This window comes from Nipponia nippon, unplaced genomic scaffold, assembly GCF_047370975.1.
Source record: "Nipponia nippon isolate SJK-2023a ecotype South Korea unplaced genomic scaffold, ASM4737097v1 scaffold_19, whole genome shotgun sequence".
NCBI classification, from domain to species: Eukaryota; Metazoa; Chordata; class Aves; order Pelecaniformes; family Threskiornithidae; genus Nipponia; species Nipponia nippon.
In genome coordinates, this window is record NW_028262335.1 from 3,513,978 (window position 1) to 3,532,506 (window position 18,529).

Genomic DNA, 18,529 nt, shown 5'->3' on the forward strand with positions numbered 1-18,529 from the left:
AACTGTTTTTCTCTGGCCATATATACGTCTTTAAGTCTCACATCTATCTCTTTGTCCTTGTGCTGGGTTTTCTTGCTCTAGCCCTGATGACTTATCCATGCATCTTTTTCTAGTTTATTCTGCCTAACTTTGAGAACAGGCAAAATAAATCTGTCTTATAAAATTGCACTTAAAAAAAAATGGGTTTAGGGCCATTTTTATACTGCAGTGAATATAAGACAGGTGCGGGGAAACCCTTTTGCGCCTGCAGAACACCAGATGAGGAGCTACCACTGACACATACCTTAGGTGAGGCCTTGAGCAACACCTTATTTCTACCGAAGCAAATACCTAGAAGCGACAGTGCCTTTTTCTTAGGCACTGTGTATAATTAAACCTAACTCTTCTTCCATTACTGAAAGCAACATGAAGAGATTACTTATTTTCTCTCATGTAAGGTGTGAACAATAATATTTAGTTGTCTGCAAAGAACTCGCAGAATGACAAAGGCTGTATAAATGTTACGTACTGTTCTGCAAGACATTAAGTAGATGGAAAGCAGTGTTGCGGTATACTGCTGAAACTGTCACGGAAAGAGGCACTGAGTCCTCAGCCAGGCCTGAGCTTGGCCCATGGAGCACATGTTACAATAGGAAGGTGAGGTGTCAGGGAGAAAGAAGCAGTACTGGGCAGTTCAGCAGAGGCATAAAAAGCGAAGGATGTGTGCTGAGCGATGGTGTGGCACGGGCATTGGGATAACGAAGAACCACAATGCCTCAATGCAATATGTATCGCTCAGCTGGAGTGAGGCTATGGAATACACAGCTGGAAACATACAGGGCATCACAAAAGCATTGGGGTAATACAGAAGCCTCCCTCATTGCAGAGTTCCATTTTAATAAAATAAATTGGCTGTGTAAAATTCTGAGGCCCAAGTCTGCTGTTTTCTGTCAGCAAACCACCTCTTTAACAGAAATCACAGGTATTATAGGATTCAGATTTTCAAAATAAAAACAAGAAGGTATGATCTTAGAGGAGAAAAAATTAAGCACGTTAGAAGGGCCACACTGTAGCTAACTAATGTTCTCCATGCTTCATAATAGCATTCTCCCAAAAAACTACCATTACTATTTGTTTGTTTGCTGAGAATATTCTTGAGTGTGTTCAACGCACTTTTGTTTCCACTCCCTCTCCCCAAAGCAGGAATTCCCTCATAATTACCAGGCAAACAGAATAGTCCTCATGTTCAAACGATGTACTACAGGCAACAATCCAAGGAAATATTAGCTCTCCCTAAGATGGTGATTTCAGGAAACTTCATTTTGCAAAGCTGCCAGTTTCACTACCTAAAAAAAGAAGGGAAAAAAAAAGGCAAACAGACTTTCACTTTAGATTTGTTCAGTACTTTGCAGGCCCGGACAAAGCCCCTGATAAATCTTTAGCAGCCTCAACACTTTAAGCCAGGAGCCACGGCAAAGGCGTTCAGCCCCCCACCTTCAAACCTCAGGCTGAGATCTGTGACTCAATCTAGAATGTTAAAAATGGCAAGCTTCTCATTTTAATGAAGTTAAATCTCTCAGTTCTAAAATGAAAGGGGCTTTGCACACTAGAAATCATGAATGCATCATTGTTTATACCGCTGTACTCAGACTGTCCCTATTTGACAGCTCTGTTTGCATTTTGCAGCTATGCCAACCCAGCAAGCATATTTTTTTCCCCGTTTCTGTTTGTACTGCTTTGTGCGCTCCGGCTGGAGTCGGCTGCCTGTCTTTTTAAACAGAGGCAGCTGCCAATGCAGATGTTCCAGTGAGTACGTGCAACACGTGCTCCGAGCAAAGCAGCAACTTCCTAAAAACTGAAAGGATCAGAGCTCCGTTTCTAAAGCAGCCTCAAAACACACCAGACCTTCTGAGAAAACACCAGCCCCACTGAAACCCGCAAGGGACAGGGTCTCGGCCACCATTTTTACAGATTCCAGTGCCCCCCCCCCCCCAGTCAAACAGCTCCTTTGCAGGAAGAAATAAATGACGTCTGGTCTGCTCCCCTTCACTAAGCTGGTTCACTGGCCCTATCTGGTCAGGAATTTCACGCTTCATTTTAACTCACAGTGTTTCTGTACCGCTTGCTACTGTGTTTTGAGAGCTGCACTCGAGTACAAAGCTTCCCGTGGCTCGACGTGCACACCGAAGTCCCATCATAAAGTTTGTTCCTCTATTTACTATACAGCAGAGTACAGTTTGATGGAATGTAACTTGCTTTCCACACTGCTGTGATAACAGGAGTAAGTCGCCACTGGAATTACGGAAAACTCCTCCAGGCCCGCCCCAGAGTTATTCCACCGGTGCAGTCACCCGCGCGGGAGAGACAAAACCTCAGCCGGCTGCTGCAATAAGGCCGGAGCTGCCGGCCGACACCCGCGGCTCCCTCTGCCGGCAGCGGGGCAGGGGCAGCGGCGGCCCGGAGCCGGGGGGGGCCCGGAGCCGGGGGGGCCCGGAGCCCGGGGGCGGGGGGAAGGCCCGGCTCGGCGGCGGCGGCGGGGCGGGCCGGGGCTCCCCGCCAAGCGCCTCCTCAGGGGGCGGGTCGGCGGGGCTGTCGCGAAGCGCCGCAAAGCGCGGCGGGGCCGCCGCACGGCGCGGCGCTTCCGGGCGATGGCGGCGTGAGGGTCGCTGCGCCGCGGCGTGGATCGGGGCCGGGGAGCGGCCGCGGGACGCGCCGGGGCCGCGGGACGGGACGGGACGGGACGGGACGGGACGGGACGGGACCGGCCTCCCGCGCCGCCCCGCCGCCGCCCATGTGGCTGCAGCAGCGGCTGAAGGGGCTGCCGGGGCTGCTCTCCAGCAGCTGGGCGCGGCGGCTGCTGCTGCTGCTGGCGCTCCTGCTCGTCGCCTACTGGTACCTGGGGGCGGTGCGGGCGCGGCGGGGCGCCGGGCGGGGGGCCGAGCCCCGCGGCGCCGCCGCCCTCTGCCTGCAGGCGGCCACGGGCGCCTGGCGAGCGCAGGCCGAGCGCGGCGATGCGCTGCCGCTGCCGGAGGAGGCGGCGGGAGGCGGCGGGCCGGGGCCGGGGCTGGCGCTGGCGGGCAACGGCTTCCTGCTGCTGGACGTGGCCGCCGGCCGCCTCTGGGTGTCGGCGGCGGGATCGGGCGGCGGCCCGGCGCTGGCCACCGAGTACCCGGCGCTGGTGCGGCTGAGGGCGCTGGGCGGGCGCGGCGAGGCGCGGGCGGCGCTGGCGGCGCTGCGGGAGGGCGGCGTGCGGCGGGTGCGGTGCGTCCAGACGGGGCCCGGGGCGGGCGCCGGGGACTGCGTGACGGTGCGGGAGGAGGTGGTGGCCCACCGGAGCCGGCCGCACCTCTACCTGCAGCGCATCCGCATCGCCAACCCCACCGAGCGGGTGGCCGCCTTCGAGGCCTCGGCCCCGGCTTCCGCACCCTCGCTGGGCGGCCGCTTCGCCACCAGCCTGGAAAAGGTGGAGGAGCGGCAGTTCCTGCTCTCCTCCGGTCGCCTGCTGCTGCCCGGGAGCCCCAAGGTGGTGCTTATGGTGGTGGCGGCCAAGAAGCTCGTGAGCCGGGTGCAGGTTGCACCCAAATCCCACTTTGACGAAACCGTGCTCTCCGTGGTGTACACCTCGGAGCCTATCGAGGTCTCCAGGCTGGAGGAGACCTTCAGCAAGCTGAGGGAGTCGGCCAAGAAAGAGATGCTGGAAGTGATGCAGATGGGGGTAGAAGATCTTTTCCAGGAGCACCAGCAGACCTGGTCAGACCTGTTCATTTCAGGTAAGGAAAGTGATGCTCAGCTTCCAGGGGTTGCTTGATGGGGCAGCTGAAAGCTCAGTGACCTGGTTGCTGTAAGGTCTCCACAGGCTCCGCTCTTCCTGATGGGTTTCTCTTGGGGGCCAGAAGGCATGTTGTGAGATAATGAAACAGTGTTCCTGGTTTGGAACCCAGCATACTTTACAAAAGTGGAGTATTCCTTACTGCATAAAGGAAATGATAAAAGAATGTTTCTAATCATAACTCTGGCTGTGCTGGCTTTTGTGTTTTCAGGAACTTTACTGATTCGCCCAGCCTGTCAGCTCTGAATTGGAAATAGAGTTGACCTCCAGTGACAGTATAAAGGACAGATTTCTTCATGGAAGTTAAGGGCTGTCCTACAAGGATGCTTTTTCTTAAGATTTTAATGGCTTTAGCATAGAAGAGCAGCTGCCTAAGTAATGCAGAACTTGCTATTTTATAGCCAGTAAAAAAATAGATGTTCCTTTGGCAGACCATTCTTGCGGAGTCATGATGACAGCTCCATAAGGCATCTGTGTATCAAACTAGCTTTGCCTTTAGTGGGAGCTTGGCATTCAAACTCCAGATAGCAGAGAGAGCATCTAAGAAAATACAAGGAAACATTTCACTTCAGTGTTTCATAGGCAAAGGTTTCGTAGATGTTATAAAGAACACCTGTGTATTAAACGACATGCATGTTTGATCTTCTTTGTCTCCTAGTTAACGTCATATTCACGTGGGATCCTCTGACTCTTGGTTGTTTTCTTTTATTACAGGGATTGAAATGAGAAAGATCACAGATTTGCATACCCCATCCAGTGAGACTGTTAACATGACCCTCTACTATGTGCTGTCAAGCATGCCAGCTCCTCTGCTAGATCCACTCATTAGTGGTGAGGACAGAGAAAAAATGGAAGCCAGCTTGAACTATGCTGACCACTGCTTCAGTGGCCACGCGACCATGCACGCAGAGAACCTGTGGCCAGCAAAGCTGACCAGTGTTGCCCAGATCTTGCAACTCTCAGACCTGTGGAAGCTAACTCTCCAGAAACGGGGATGCAAAGGTCTTGTGGCAGCTGGAGTCCATGGACTTATGCAGGGAATGGTGCTTAGTTTTGGGGGTCTGCAGTTCACAGAAAACCATCTTCAGTTTCAGGCTGACCCTGACGTACTTCATAACAGCTATTCCTTACGTGGGATCCATTACAATAAGGACTTGATTAATCTAGCTGTTCTGCTGGATGCTGAAGGAAAGCCCTTCTTGCATGTGTCTGTGAAATTCCAAGACAAGCCAGTTAGACTATACGCGTGTGAGGCAGGCTGTATGAATGAGCCTGTGGAGCTGACCTCGGAGGCACGAGGTCATACGTTCCCCGTCATGGTGACTCAACCCATCACGCCACTGCTTTATATCTCGACAGATTTGATCCACTTGCAGGACCTGAGACACACTCTCCATCTAAAAGCTATTCTGGCTCATGAGGAACACATGGCCAAGCAATACCCAGGCTTACCCTTCCTGTTCTGGTTCAGCGTGGCCTCCTTAATCACATTGTTTCACTTGTTTCTGTTCAAACTCATCTACAACGAATATTGCGGGCCAGGAGCCAAGCCGCTCTTCAGGAGTAAGGTATAAGGCTGCTGATTTGGCTGCTGTCCACTGAGTGTTGTCAACCTGATTTTCTGTCAGCTGTGCCTAGGGAGGTTCTGTCTTGGACTGTGAGGATTTCCAGTCTCTCTTGCAACAAGTGATCTGTGACCTCTTCTTGCAAGAAGTAGGAGTAGGGCAGGGATTGGAGCAGTAGGGCTCACAAACATTAGAAAAGATAAATCCATCATCTGTCTGTCTTAAACATTTGCAAGGCTGCAGATCAAGGCAGACACAGCTTTTCTGTCCTTTTTCCACACATTGGTGTAGGACATTGCTTGTTTTTAAGCCACCAGTTGCAGCTGTGTCACAAGATGACACTTGTTACGCAGTACTAGAGCGCTTGTGAGTGCGCTGCTATGCTTTACTACTGTGTGGGAGACGTGCACCTTGTCTGCCTGGTTTGAATGTGTGATGTGTCATACAAAACCACACAAATGCAAGCTAGCATTCTTAGGTCAAGGTGCTGACTTCTTGGGACTACTGGTAAGTGTTCATAGATTTATGGGCACCGTGCAGTCCTCCATCAAACCACGTTTACCACCATCATTTTGGGAAAGTGCTAAGCTAGTGTTTCCCTCCTTCAGACAAAATACATAGCTGTGTTAAGAAAAGTACTGAGTGCATTTTACTGTGCGTTGGAGGTTCTGACTTCAAGCTCTACTGCATCTCACTTTGGTGTAAAGGATTTGAAATTCTTGGTTTGAGTTGCCTTAGTAAAAACTTAGCACAGAATCGACAATAGACAGTGATTTCTTTTCTTAGTACTGGCACTTTCTGGTTGCTTGTTGATACAGAGTGGAAATGAAAGATGAGACTGGATTTGGTGTGAGCTAGCCATGTGGTTCAGAGGCAGCCCTCCTTAGAGTTAAATGTAGCTTGTGTTTAAAAAAAAAAAGGAAATAAAAAAGGACATAGTTAAATAGAGCTGTCAGAGGACAAGTTCTAGCTTTAGATCACCCTGTTTTTCCAAATTATAAAAGCAAATTCAATTTTGGATAGCTAAGGCTGGACAGAAGGTACTGGACTAAACTTGACAGTCAGTACGTAAGGGATGTTTAAAGTCAGTTGGCAATTTCTCTCCCAGCTCACTGGCTTTGTAATGTTGAGCACTGGAGATCAGGCCTGATCCCAAGCAGGTCTGAATACCTGTCTTCTGTTGAAAGAATGAGTGTGGAAGGTGCTTGTGGCTAGACAAACTAACCTAGGAAGAGGTAGAATAGATATGTATGTCAAAGACAACTGCAGTTATAAGCCTATGATCATGATCAAAACCTTAGTGCAGAAGGAGGAAGCGGTCAGGAAGTAATTTCAATTACTGTGTATACAGCTGCACCCTGACACGCATCCTGAAACGTGTCCTTGAAATTATAAAATTATGTCCTTTTTTCACTGCTGTCTATCTGGTTGCCTTTGTCATCTACAAGACTTGCCTTCTGCCTTTTACAGAATGACTTGTTAACCATTACTACAGGTAACTGTCCCTGACACTGTTCTCTGAAATGCTGAGAAGCTTCACAGCTACACACCAGGGCTGACGTAACACCTCTTCCTTCTTGACACTGCAAAAAGCCTTGCAGTATACAGCAAACAAGTCTGTTGCCTTGTCTTAAATGGACCTGCTTAAAATGAAGATGATGCAGAACTTGATTCCAGAAACAGGGATGATGTGGAAGCCAGCTGAAGCTTAAAATCTCTGTAGCAGTAAGCAAGATTAATGGTGTTGAAATAACACCGTTTCATTAATTGAATGGGAACATCCCAGTGTCCAAGTGAACTTAGTCCTGCTTTCAGCCTCCATTTGCACAAGACATCTGACAATTTTGCAGCTGAGAACAAGGACCTTTTGAAAGCAACAATCCTTTTGTGCCTTGTTAAGAGAGGAATCTGAGACTTGGAAGGTGTGGTTATTCAAGAGTTTATCCCAGAAGCTTCTGTAACAGATGTTTCTTTTTTCCTTGTAAGCTGTTCAGTTCCCTAAGAGTTATCCAGTTGGTGAAAATACTTGAAGATATACCAAGTCCTTTGATATTTTCATTTGTTTTTTAATCTTACAGGAAAATAAAGAATGATGATTCCCATCAGAGAGTTAACTTAACTAGAAAACTTTAGTGTAACCTCCTTTCTGGTATACATTTTTTAATTTATTGCTTTGGGGGGAAGGGGAGAATGTTAATAATTTTGCCTCCACTTCAGTAACAAGTCAGTCAATTGAACTGTAGATATCTAAGTGCTGGTAACAGGTTTTTCAGCCTTTATGATTTAATGAAATTTAATGAATTTAATGAAATTGTTTTCTGGATTTACACTTGGAAATGCTGATCTGCAGGTTTCCTATTCTAACTATATTGAGACTTTGTGCATTGATTTGTTTTGGCTATGGGGGAAGATATCCCACTTTCTAGTGATTTAAAGGTTGTTTGGTTTTAAAATACCAAAGCTGTTGTTTCTAAATAAATATCTTTCAGTCTAATCTGATCATGAAAGTGTGGTTGTTTTTTTCCTCTTTTTTTGGGGGGGGTTGTGTTCTCTCCTCCCTTTGCTCCTCACCCGGTTAAAACAAGCAGAGTCTTATGTTACACCTGTGGCCAGTATTGACTACAAAAGTGCTTAGATTAAAAGGAAATACAGTGTGGAAAATAATACATAAATGGGTCTAAGCTGGGAACAGACAATTTGGAAGGGATAAGAAAATACTGAAATGTACAGGGTGGTGCTAATCTGCATTTCCCTGGCTCTGTGTAACCTTGTTCTATCTTGAGGCATGCAGGCCAAGGTTTAGTTTTAAGAACACACACAAACGAACCCAGGGAACAATCAAGTAGCAGATTTAATGGCCATCCAGCAAGTAATGAATTTGGCACATTTGGTGCTGCCAACGAAAAGCTAGGGCAGGACTTAACTTGGAATTTTTAAATAGGTTACTGTCTAGTTTCAGATGGAAAACCTCCCTCAGAAAAGTAGATTTCAGTGTCTGTTACTTATCTGCAGGCCATTTCACCTGCTAATCTGTCTAGCATAGTTACTACCCTACAAGGGAATAGACTAAAAATAGTGAAGCAATGGAGTACATTATAAATTGTACACTAAGTACATTGTATATTGAAAGAGATATTAGCTATTACACTTTAAACAGAACATACCAGAAGTTTCTGCTCTTTCTTGCTGAAGTTCCATGCTTAGTGTCTGTGAAACATCTGGCATGAAGATGATAAGAGCTTCTAGGGAGCTGTTTCCAAGCCACCATGGTATCAGCTGGAGGCTGAGCCTTTTGATGTTCACTTGCAGAACTGCCAACAGCACGATGCCCACTGATTCCAAGAAAGATACTTCAGCCTATTTAGGCTAGACCTGGAAAAGATGGATAAGCAATTGTTACATAAAGCAGGAGTGGAACAAAAAAACCCAACCAACCAAAAAAAGCCTCGAGAGTGTTTTACATTAAAAATATTTCTTATGATTCTTATGAGCCTTCCCCCCATATAATAAAATAACTGCTTCAGAATTCCTTTACAAAGAAGAAAGGGAAAAAGAATAGGGTTTCTCTATTTACAGTGTGCAAGATAGCAGAAGGTTATTTGTGAAATGATTGCAGAAATGCTTAAAAAAAAGTAAACCAAATTCCATGTTTGCAAGCACACCCATAAAACAGGAAAGTTGAAACCGTAACTGAACATGGAAAATTTATACTTAAATTTTAGGTGGTATTCAATGAAAACGATAGCGGCATGGAAGTTAAACTGAAAAGCACAGTACATTTTTAAGCTTGTAAATTCAGACATTAAGAAGAGAGCCAACTAATTAATGAAAAAAATTTTTAGAATCTCCATTCTGCACTCAGTTAATCCTGATTTATGCTTTTGTCAGATAATAAATACAAGATGCCAGAACAGAGTTTGGTTGATGCCATTTGAAATTCAGAATGCAGCTTTCTCAAGTGCTATTGTTTGGGTAGGATAATACATTCTTGAGAAGCAGACAAAACAGCACAGCATTATATATTTCTGCCTTCCACATGCGTGCTCCAGGCATCTTTCATCCAAATCAGTACCTGCTGCTAAATGGAAGCTACAAAAATCAGGGATTTTGCTGCTTGTTAATACTGACATCAAACAATAGATTTACTTCAGCTTTTCTGAAACCTCTAATTTGGTCTGTATGTACAATGCAACTCTGGTTACAAAACTGGCATTATGATATTTGTTTCCATTCTAATAATTCTGCTCCCCATGTGTGACCTGGCTTATGGGATAGAGATGTTTGTTTTTTAAATAACCAGTAACAGTTTTTCAGGTGAAGGGTAGGCAGATGGAAATGTGATAGAGGATGGAAAATTCCTGTAGTAGAAGAAAAAAAGGAAGAAATAGACACAAGGGTAAGTGTTGATATCAAGTCATTGATCTCAAATGTCCAGTAATGAGTTAGGACGCTTTCTTTTGTGGCAGCAGCTCTTTAGTGCTCTAAATGCCTGCTCTTGCCTGGTTTGTCCTATTGGTGAAAATGGTTTACCCTTTTTCGTTAAGTTCACACTGCGTTATACCACAGGTCAGCATGCTGATTTCCGGTGTAAAAATGCTCATTTGCAATGCTAAGGAACCCTATTCTCTTCCAGGGATGTGCTACTGATCTAACAATTGAAGGTAAATAGGAAAGAAATGAAGTCTGGCACACCGCGCTACACCGGTGTTTCTCCATCATCATGGACAGCTGGTTCTTTGTATTGCTGGAAACATCTTCCACTTCAAAGTGATTACAGTTTGCTTTATTGAAGAAGTATGGCATGAAAAAAACATATGCAACTCAATCTAGAAAAGAAGATACAGGTCTTCAGTCAGTACAAAGTGGTAGTGGCCATCAGTCACAAAACAAACCAGAACAAAATACAATTTCAAGCAATCATAGAATCAAACAATAATTAAGGCTGGCAGAGGGCCTCCAGAGATTGTCTAATCCAACCCCGCTGACATGTCCGAATCTGTCACTGTCTGAATGTATCAGACACTGTTACTGCTGAAATACCATCAACTGTTAGAATAATTCATTCAGTGTTTTCCTTCTGAAAACACCTTTGTGATGAACGTTCAAGGCAATGGGAAAGCAATCAGCTGCTACAGATAACATGTTAACTCAATCAGAATTTTTTTTAACCAAATTGTTTATATAGCCTGGATCCAAGGTCCATCTAAACTGGTTTTTTTAGGCACTTGTGTATATAAAAAAATTATCCCACAATTACACAATTTTTCCATTGGTATCAGATTTTGAGTCATGTGTCCCAGAGAGAAATGATAACATATAAAACGGCTTGCAAAGCAGAGCCCATAGCATACAGCTAACCGGCATCATGCTTGGAGTCCTCTTTGCTGTGTTGACTTGGGCAGCTGCAGGTACGTACCCAATTTCAGCACAATTTTTAAAGGAAAAATGAATTAAAATCCAACAGCAACTTTCCTTTTCTAGGGAAATTAGACATTCTGCAACAAAGCAGAAAGAGATACAGCATAGGCAGTTAATGAAAAAGTTCTCTCAGAACAGTAACTAGGTGTTGTGCTATTCTGTTCTTATTACAAGAGCTCAATTAGCATTACTATTCTCAGCCTTTAGCAAAGGCAAAGTTATTTTACTTAGCTTGAACGCACTGAAATACAGTAAATCCACATCAAATTGTTGCATTGGCTAAGAGCTGCATCTCAGCTGACACATGAGAATTTGGTTAAGCCAACTTGATTTGATCATCTGTTCAGAAAAATGAACCGTTCAAACAGGCTTTATATAACATTGGTCAGTTTTGACTGATGGCTGTATCCTCACTTCTATCACATTAAATCACAGCCTATATTTGTACCTTGAAATGTTCTGTGCAAACACAGTCTATATTTTTAAAAACCCCTCTCTTATAGGCATTTTTTTAAACCTCCTACCTTTAAAACACATATCCTGTTTTGCATGTCTTCTAGCCTTTGGCTGCGGGGTTCCTGCCTACCCACCTGCTGTGTCTAGAGTTGTTGGAGGGGAAAACGCAAGACCTTTCAGCTGGCCCTGGCAGGTCAGTCATTTTGTGCTTTCCCTGGAACAATTAGGGTTGTGCTACCCTCACACAACATGGCTGAACAGAAACAGGTCTTATATTTCATTTGATGCATCTCGCCTGTCATGTCTTAGGTTTTGAATATTACGTTCTGATCAATCCCAAAGTTTCCAACCTTTTTAAGAAAGCTCTGAATGTGCCACCTCTTGCTGGTTATGCAGGCTTTCATGTTCTTTCAGTAATCTTGGGCACCATCCCATATTTAAGCAAGACAACTGTGAAATTCGGTGGAGCATACAATGCCTACTGGAGCATAGTTGTACCTGGAGTTAAAAATACCTTTCTGAAGCAAATGAAATGCTCTATTTGAGCCAGGCTTAGCAAACGGTTTGGAAGAAACAACATTAAAAAATCAAGCTTTTGGATGATAGGGAAGGAGGGAAACCTTTTCTATGGCCAGGAGTTGGAAACAACTTTCTTACAAGCCTCCTGCCGTCTTCCAGCAGCAAGTTGTGTTCTGGGTGCAGGAAGAAAATGCAACAATGAAAAATCAGTAAGCAAAATTCTGAGCCTTACTTGATATGTTGATCCCAGGCCTCCCTTCAATACAGTTCCAATGGCAAATGGCATCACACCTGCGGAGGAACCCTCATTGCAACCAACTGGGTGATGACAGCTGCACACTGCATCAGGTAAATAATGGAGTTAAAGTCTGTACCCAGGAAGCAGTGCATGACCAGAGATAGACGAAGCAAAACCATATTAATGCCAGTTCTCCCTTTCCCAATTAAGAGCTCTGAGTTTCACATCATATCTTTTGGTTATAACTAATAGGTCAGAAGAAGAATGCCACCTTTTCATTTTCTTAAAAATAAAAGTAGAGGGGAAAAAACCCCTCATACAATTACCTGAATTCTATATTCTTCATTTTATGTAAATAACTACAAACATCATTATGTTTTCAAGTTGCTATTAAAATTCAGCTGTGTTGCCTGTTTCTATAATACATGTGGCAGTGAGATCCACAGATTAACTAATCAATTAAATAATCACAAGTGCTTTAAATATACCAGTTGTTTTCAGTAAGCTCTTCATATTATGGGGCAGTATAACAAAGAAATGATCAGGTACAGCTATGCCCCTTCATCATCAAAACTGTTTCCAAAAAGACAACCCTATTTTGGTTTGGTAGCATATGTCCTTGAATATGTACCTATAGTTCTTGGTTATTGTAACACTAAGTGGTGGAAAATGTCGTAATACGAAATAAGAAGGATTGGCTGCATGTTATTATTATAAATCCTACATATTATATGTATCATACAGCTGTTCATCACTGTCAAAAAATCAGCCCAAATTGTTTACTTCATTGAAGAATATGAGCTGAATCCTGCAAAGATTGGAGGCATCTTGAGTTTGTTAATGAAGCCATAAGCAGGAGTTGACAGGATGGCTTGGAGATGAAATGATTACTAAGCCTAGCACAAAATGCTTTGCCCTTAGCAAATCAGTCAGACATTGGTTCAGCTCCAGACAAATCATGCATGTGATGTGAGATTACAGTCTTAAGGATATTCTTATTGAATATCTCGGGTGGCAAAGATGCAGATGCCTAAGCAGCAAGCCAGGAGCTTCATAACTGAGCGTTAGTCCTTTTCTTGCCCAGTTCTTCTAGGAAATATCGAGTATATCTTGGAAAATACAACCTAGCAGCTGTGGAAGAAGGATCAATTGCACTTCCTCCAGAAAAAATCATTGTCAATGAGAACTGGAATCCACAGAATGTTGCAAATGGGTAAGTTGGTGTCAAGTATTTTTTCAGTTATTAGATGCAGGCAAAAATCAAACTGCCTGAATCCCACCTACCCCGAATTGTGGCAGCTAAATGCAGAAATGTTTAAAGCCTCCTGTTACAGCTTACAGTGGTACTTCTAAATGTTTGCTCATAGAGGAGAGTTGAGTCTCCAGTTTGTACCTTTCCCCCCTCAAAAGAAGATAAAGAATTTTCAATATCAATTGCTTATTGATTAATTGTGTTTTCAGATACCATTTTGCGTGTTCACACTTGGGTGGGAAGCTGTTCTATGCAATGATTTCTTTCATACAGTGGAAAGGAATAAATTATCAATGGTATTAATATTGCCTATGTCCTGCTGCAGGCTAAGGGCAATTAGCAAAGAAATCCTCTCAGTTTCTAGGTCCTTGGAGTTAGTTCTAACACATGCTTGGTTTTGATGAAAAGAACCTATAAAAGGCAATTTCCAGAAAGCAGCCAGCAGGCAAGTGGACAGTTTTGCAGGAACAGTCTTCTAGTTCATGGATTTCCCCATTGCTTTGAGGGTGGAGGAATCTTTACTGCTTATGTACTGGCCTCCTTGCTCCCTTGCATCTCTTTTGAATAGGCCAAGTGCTGTATAACTGCTAAGTACTCATGCTACTGTGTCCTAATCTATTTGCAAATCTCTTCACCCCTTCCCTTTCTCTTCCCCACTCTCAAATGTGTGCATATGACCACAGGTACGACATTGCTTTGATCAAACTCACAGAACACGTCACCTTAAGTGACCACATTAAGCTGGCCTGCCTTCCCCCTGCACAAAGCATCCTATCATCCAACGCTGCCTGCTATGTGACAGGATGGGGAAGACTGCAGAGTAAGTACTTGGACATTTGCAAAATTGTGGAACACAATCTTTCAGTACTGCCTTTTCCTTTGAGATTGATTGGAAAAAGGCTGTGATGGTGCTCAAGATCCCCTTAACCTCAACGCAGTGAAGTAGTTTATCAGGCCCCACTTCACTCACACAATATGATTTTTCCCTGCCTTTAAAAGTTCATTTCGCTTGTAATGAGGCTACTAATGCACTAGAGGGCCCTGTACTAAGCTTTTAGAAGCTATTGTAACACAAATCTTAACAGCATGCAGACTGGTGAATTTGCTAATCGTAACATACCCCACTGAATAACTGAAAAGACACATAAGGGAATAGATGTAAAGTGAAGAAAATCTCAGAGATTTCAGCAGAAGCATCAGCTCGGCCCAAGGGGCAATTCCTAGAATGATAACTAAATTGCATACTCCTGAACACAGGGCAGCCCTTTTTTTCTCTAACAATGAGACATTTTTAAATGGAACGCAAATTATTAGCAAGTTAAGGCCTTTATATATTTTTTTTAAATTTTTATATATATAAATTTATATATATACACATATATAATAAATATACATATATAATAAATATACATATAAATTTTTTTATATATATATACACACATACATACAAAAGAATGGAGCTAAGGAATGGATTATACAGCTTCTCTTTTAATACAGCCCCTATAGAATTTCTTACCTGGAGAGATAATACCCAGATCCTGGGAGAAACTTAACAATGCAGTTTTGTTCTTTCTCCAGTGCCAGCTGGTACCATGACTCCTTTGTTTCTATTCCCTCCCAGCAAACGGAGCTCTTCCAGATGACCTGCAGCAAGGCCTTTTGCTGGTGGTGGATTATGCAACTTGTTCCAAGCCTAGCTGGTGGGGAAGCACAGTGAAACGCACCATGATTTGTGCTGGTGGGGATGGAATCACCTCCAGTTGTAACGTGAGTCCAGAGAACATTGCTCTTAGAACTTGGTTTCAGACACAAACAGGCCTGATGGGAAGGAACACTTAAAAAACCAAGGAGGAACTACTCACACTATGACTGCCATTAACTGTGTTCCCCCTTCCTTCCAGGGTGACTCTGGTGGCCCACTGAACTGCCAAGGTCCTGATGGCAGGTGGGAAGTGCATGGTGTTGTCAGCTTTGGCTCTTCTCTCGGCTGCAACTTTTATCACAAGCCTTCTGTCTTCACTCGGGTCTCTGCTTACAATAGCTGGATCCAGCAGGTAAGGTTCTAGGTACTGCTGCTAGAGAATACAGACACTTAGCTATTTCTGAGGTATTTATATATAATTTATTTATATATTTATAGTCATAAAGATTTTACTGGTATGGCTTCAGAAGTGATTACTGAAATTTGTATTCATCAGTAACACTGATTGTTGCAATTGCATCCTAGAAGGCAGTGCATGCTGCTCAAGTCTGGAACATCAATTATTTTTTAATTTAATATAAACTAATCTAAAAAGTGACTGAGAAGCAAAAATCTTATTTCAGTTATTTAAATCCTGCATCTTGGATGCAACATATACTATTCACAAATTCCTGGGTCTCATGATCTGATTTTTCACTTGTTTTACATTTTTGTAGGTTATGGCAACCAACTAATCCAAAGAGAACTGGATGATAGATGCCAGGAAGGAAAACAGTTTGAATAAAGTCATAGTCACGACACCTTTGACCACAAAGAGCTGGGAAATTATGCTTTTAACAACACAAGTATTATACCCAACCATACTGCAATAAACACTATTTTTCGCAAGATGAAAGAAAAACGTGTCCTTGTCACTTCTTCCTGTTTGTTGTCAGGACCAGAGCCTGTATTTAGTGATAACGCTGGAGACCTTTTACAGCCTTTCCCCTGCCTTGGGCTGGAGCTTGCCACCCTCACTTGGGTGGGGGAAGATGCGAGTCTGCTGTGAAGAGGCTGGGCAGTAGGAAGAGTTAGAGAGCCACAGGAACAACTCCGGGGGCAGGGGGTGAGAAAGTGAGGCACTGGCAGGGCTGAAGGCAGCAGGCAGGCAGCTACCCGGACCCCTGAGCCTGTGAGCAGGACTCACCAGAGCAAGCAGTCGCAATGCCCAGCAGGAAGGCAGCACGGGTGCAAGCACATCCATGCAGGTGAGTGTGGGAGCGCTGCAAAAGGCTTTTACAGAGAGGTTTTTAACACCCTCTGATCTTGGGACTTAGCACGGGGAAGGACGAAATCCTGCAGTGCGTGCCGGCAGCATCGCTGCAGACCTATCTCCTTCACGTCCCTGTTGCTTGCTCTTAAGTCATCCAGATGCCAGGTAGAGACCTTTGAACTGTCACCATTGGCTGACACACAGATACGAATGGGGATTTTTTGCAAAGCACAAGCAGAATCACCACCTTTTACCCTGGTCCTACATTAAAGCCCCTATTTATATATCTTTCATTGTAACAAAAGGTAGGCAGTATAAAAATCAAGGTGGATTTTCGTTGTGTTTTTCTTCTCCCTCCTGGCACATATTTTGTCAGATTCAAAAGTAAAATGGTTGATTAAAAACAGAGGACAAGCGACTCAAAGGTAAGCAGTAGACAGAGTAAGGAAAAGATTGGAAGTGTGTTGTGAGAACAGAAATGCACTTGGGTTCAGAGACAAATATTTCTAGGTTTGCGGTTCCTTTCAGTCAGACATTTTGCAGTTGTTACCTTTGGATTGAAAATAAATAAATAAATAAATCTTATTAAACATAAATTGTATTAAATAAAGATGGGTGTTTATCATCTTTGGGGACTGTACCTTTGTTACTTTTCTTCTACTTTACAATCATTGACCACCATTCTGCTGCGAAGAGCCCAGTAGGAACAGGCAGGCTTTATTGGGTTTTTATTTATCTTATTAAAAATGTAATTTCACCTATCTGAAAAAGCACGGGACCTGGGGAGGAATTTTTTCAATCAGCTCTACTATGTCGAGGAAAAGGAAAAAAAAAAAAAAAAAAAAAGGGGACTGAGCTGAAGGGACGGATCAGCAACCCAGTCCCCTGGTTTGTTCTTTATCAGTGGAAATAAGGGTTGCCCAGTTATTCAGGAGTCGCCAGCTTCAGCATAACATCCTGAGTTGTTTTCATGAGTATCATTAATGTAAAATTGTAAATTGTATTGATTAATAGTTCTGAAAATGAACATCATTAGAGGTTACTTTGCCGTATGGAGCATGGATGTCAATTATGCAGAGCATGAAAGAGAAGGACAGAAAAGGTAATCATGAAGCTCAAATAGTAAAAATTGGATATGTATATGCTTCTGTAAAAACTGAAGTAAAACTGAAATTTGATTAACTTTCCTTTTGAAATAATTAGACAATATTGTGGAAACATCTGAACTCATTTGAACATATCAACACAAATTATTAATCATCTGGAAATTCCTATTAATAACAAATTCTAAAAGTTTGGTTAAAAAAATTAACCAGTTCCAATCACTGCAATAAGTAACCCATTTTTTTATGGGCTTCTTTAAGATTTGGATAGAAGTACCACAGAGAATAAAACCTATAGCAAATGATTTTATCAGTATTAATACTCCCAGAAAAACTACATGATTTCATCAATATGTTTTTGCAGCTCTGAGTGTGTCATGGAAACAGTCTCTTTACTACACCTTTTCTTTTAAAATAAAAGGTCAGGTGGAACAAAATATAATAAAATATATCTTTCAATAACATTCAGCTAATGCACGATCCCTGTACTTTGTTTCAGAACACATGTGAATTGTTAAATATCCCTACTAGCTCCAGTTATGTTTTCAGGAGCTGCAAGAAACACCCCAGACACCCCCACTTTTTTTTTTTTTTTTTCTTTTTTTTAGATGTTCTCCCCCCTCCAATGCTGGTGGTAGAAAAACAATTCGAAGGATTTTGACAGCGTGCATGGTCTCCCTCTGCAGCCTCCTTGGAGCCATTTCTTTTGATTTGAGCAACAGCTTGGAAATATGGAGAAACACAGGGAAAGCCCTTCAGGAACTTGCCTCCTGTGAAAACCTTTGGGCTGTTCGCTTCATCCGTCTCCTGCAGGAAGAAAGGCACAGCTGGCTGCTCCCAGCAGCAGACAAGAGGAAGAGATCATTTCATGCTCATCTACTGGGGAATTTAAACTCCCTCTGCAAGGCAAGTGAAGCAGAATTGCATTGTGAGAATTGCCAATGCGAGAAGGAGAAAATCTCCATTTGTAGATTTTACATCATTGACATGAGAGAAAAATTAAATAGCACAGGGGCTACTGAAGCCAGCCAGGTGCTATCCAGAGTGATCTCTGAACTGCTGGAGCATTTTAGTAATCCCCATGAAGGCCTCAAAGCTATGAGATACAATCCTGACTGGGCAGACATAGTAGCTTTTAAACTCGTCCTTCAAATAAGAGAAGTCATGCTTAAAGCTCATTTAATGCCAGCACCTACAAGCTTTCAAACAACACTGC

The 18,529-nt window shown here is 43.4% G+C and overlaps 3 protein-coding genes across 10 annotated transcripts in view; 2 read left to right on the forward strand and 1 right to left on the reverse strand.

Annotated features, from left to right (window-relative positions):
- The first annotated feature begins 2,615 nt into the window (after positions 1-2,615).
- On the forward strand, positions 2,616-7,872 carry KIAA2013 (KIAA2013 ortholog). Of its 2 annotated transcripts, none has more exons than XM_087755428.1 (3): positions 2,616-3,749; positions 4,523-5,376; positions 6,844-7,872. In XM_087755428.1, exons 1-3 carry the CDS (start codon positions 2,771-2,773, stop codon positions 6,880-6,882), a joined length of 1,872 nt encoding a protein of 623 aa, XP_087611554.1. In that variant the 5' UTR covers positions 2,616-2,770; the 3' UTR covers positions 6,883-7,872. The 2 variants fall into 2 exon arrangements, with proteins under 2 accessions (XP_087611554.1, XP_009459308.2); XM_009461033.2 differs by having other exon boundaries at positions 2,617-3,749; positions 6,869-7,872.
- A 2,188-nt stretch (positions 7,873-10,060) lies between these two features.
- Positions 10,061-18,529, reverse strand: part of CLCN6 (Cl-/H+ antiporter 6) — a 72,256-nt gene continuing 63,787 nt past the window's right edge. The window contains exons 24-27 of one of the 7 annotated variants that reach the window (XR_015704313.1): positions 15,119-15,328; positions 14,773-14,949; positions 11,999-12,105; positions 10,066-10,199 (exon numbers count right to left, since the gene is read on the reverse strand). The gene's annotated coding sequence lies outside the window, so the exon portion shown is untranslated. Of the gene's footprint in view, positions 10,200-11,609; positions 11,746-11,998; positions 12,106-14,772; positions 14,954-15,118; positions 15,332-18,099; positions 18,213-18,529 lie in introns of those variants that run through there. The other 6 variants (XR_015704315.1, XR_015704311.1, XR_015704312.1 and 3 more) reach the window with 6 other exon arrangements.
- On the forward strand, positions 10,193-15,851 carry LOC104009005 (chymotrypsin-like elastase family member 2A). The gene is made up of 8 exons (XM_009460959.2): positions 10,193-10,781; positions 11,352-11,440; positions 12,017-12,114; positions 13,089-13,217; positions 13,940-14,076; positions 14,878-15,023; positions 15,158-15,310; positions 15,675-15,851. The coding sequence occupies exons 1-8, from the start codon at positions 10,739-10,741 to the stop codon at positions 15,690-15,692; spliced, it is 813 nt and encodes a 270-aa protein (XP_009459234.1). The 5' UTR covers positions 10,193-10,738; the 3' UTR covers positions 15,693-15,851.

Coding starts and splice junctions, on each gene's coding strand:
- LOC104009005 (XM_009460959.2), top strand. CDS start 10,739: ATGCTTGGAGTCCTCTTTGCTGTGTTGACTTGGGCAGCTGCAG. Junction 10,782..11,351: donor GTTGACTTGGGCAGCTGCAG/GTACGTACCCAA, acceptor CATGTCTTCTAG/CCTTTGGCTGCGGGGTTCCT. Junction 11,441..12,016: donor CTTTCAGCTGGCCCTGGCAG/GTCAGTCATTTT, acceptor TGTTGATCCCAG/GCCTCCCTTCAATACAGTTC.
- KIAA2013 (XM_087755428.1), top strand. CDS start 2,771: ATGTGGCTGCAGCAGCGGCTGAAGGGGCTGCCGGGGCTGCTCTCCAGC. Junction 3,750..4,522: donor GTCAGACCTGTTCATTTCAG/GTAAGGAAAGTG, acceptor CTTTTATTACAG/GGATTGAAATGAGAAAGATC. Junction 5,377..6,843: donor AGCCGCTCTTCAGGAGTAAG/GTATAAGGCTGC, acceptor TGCCTTTTACAG/AATGACTTGTTAACCATTAC.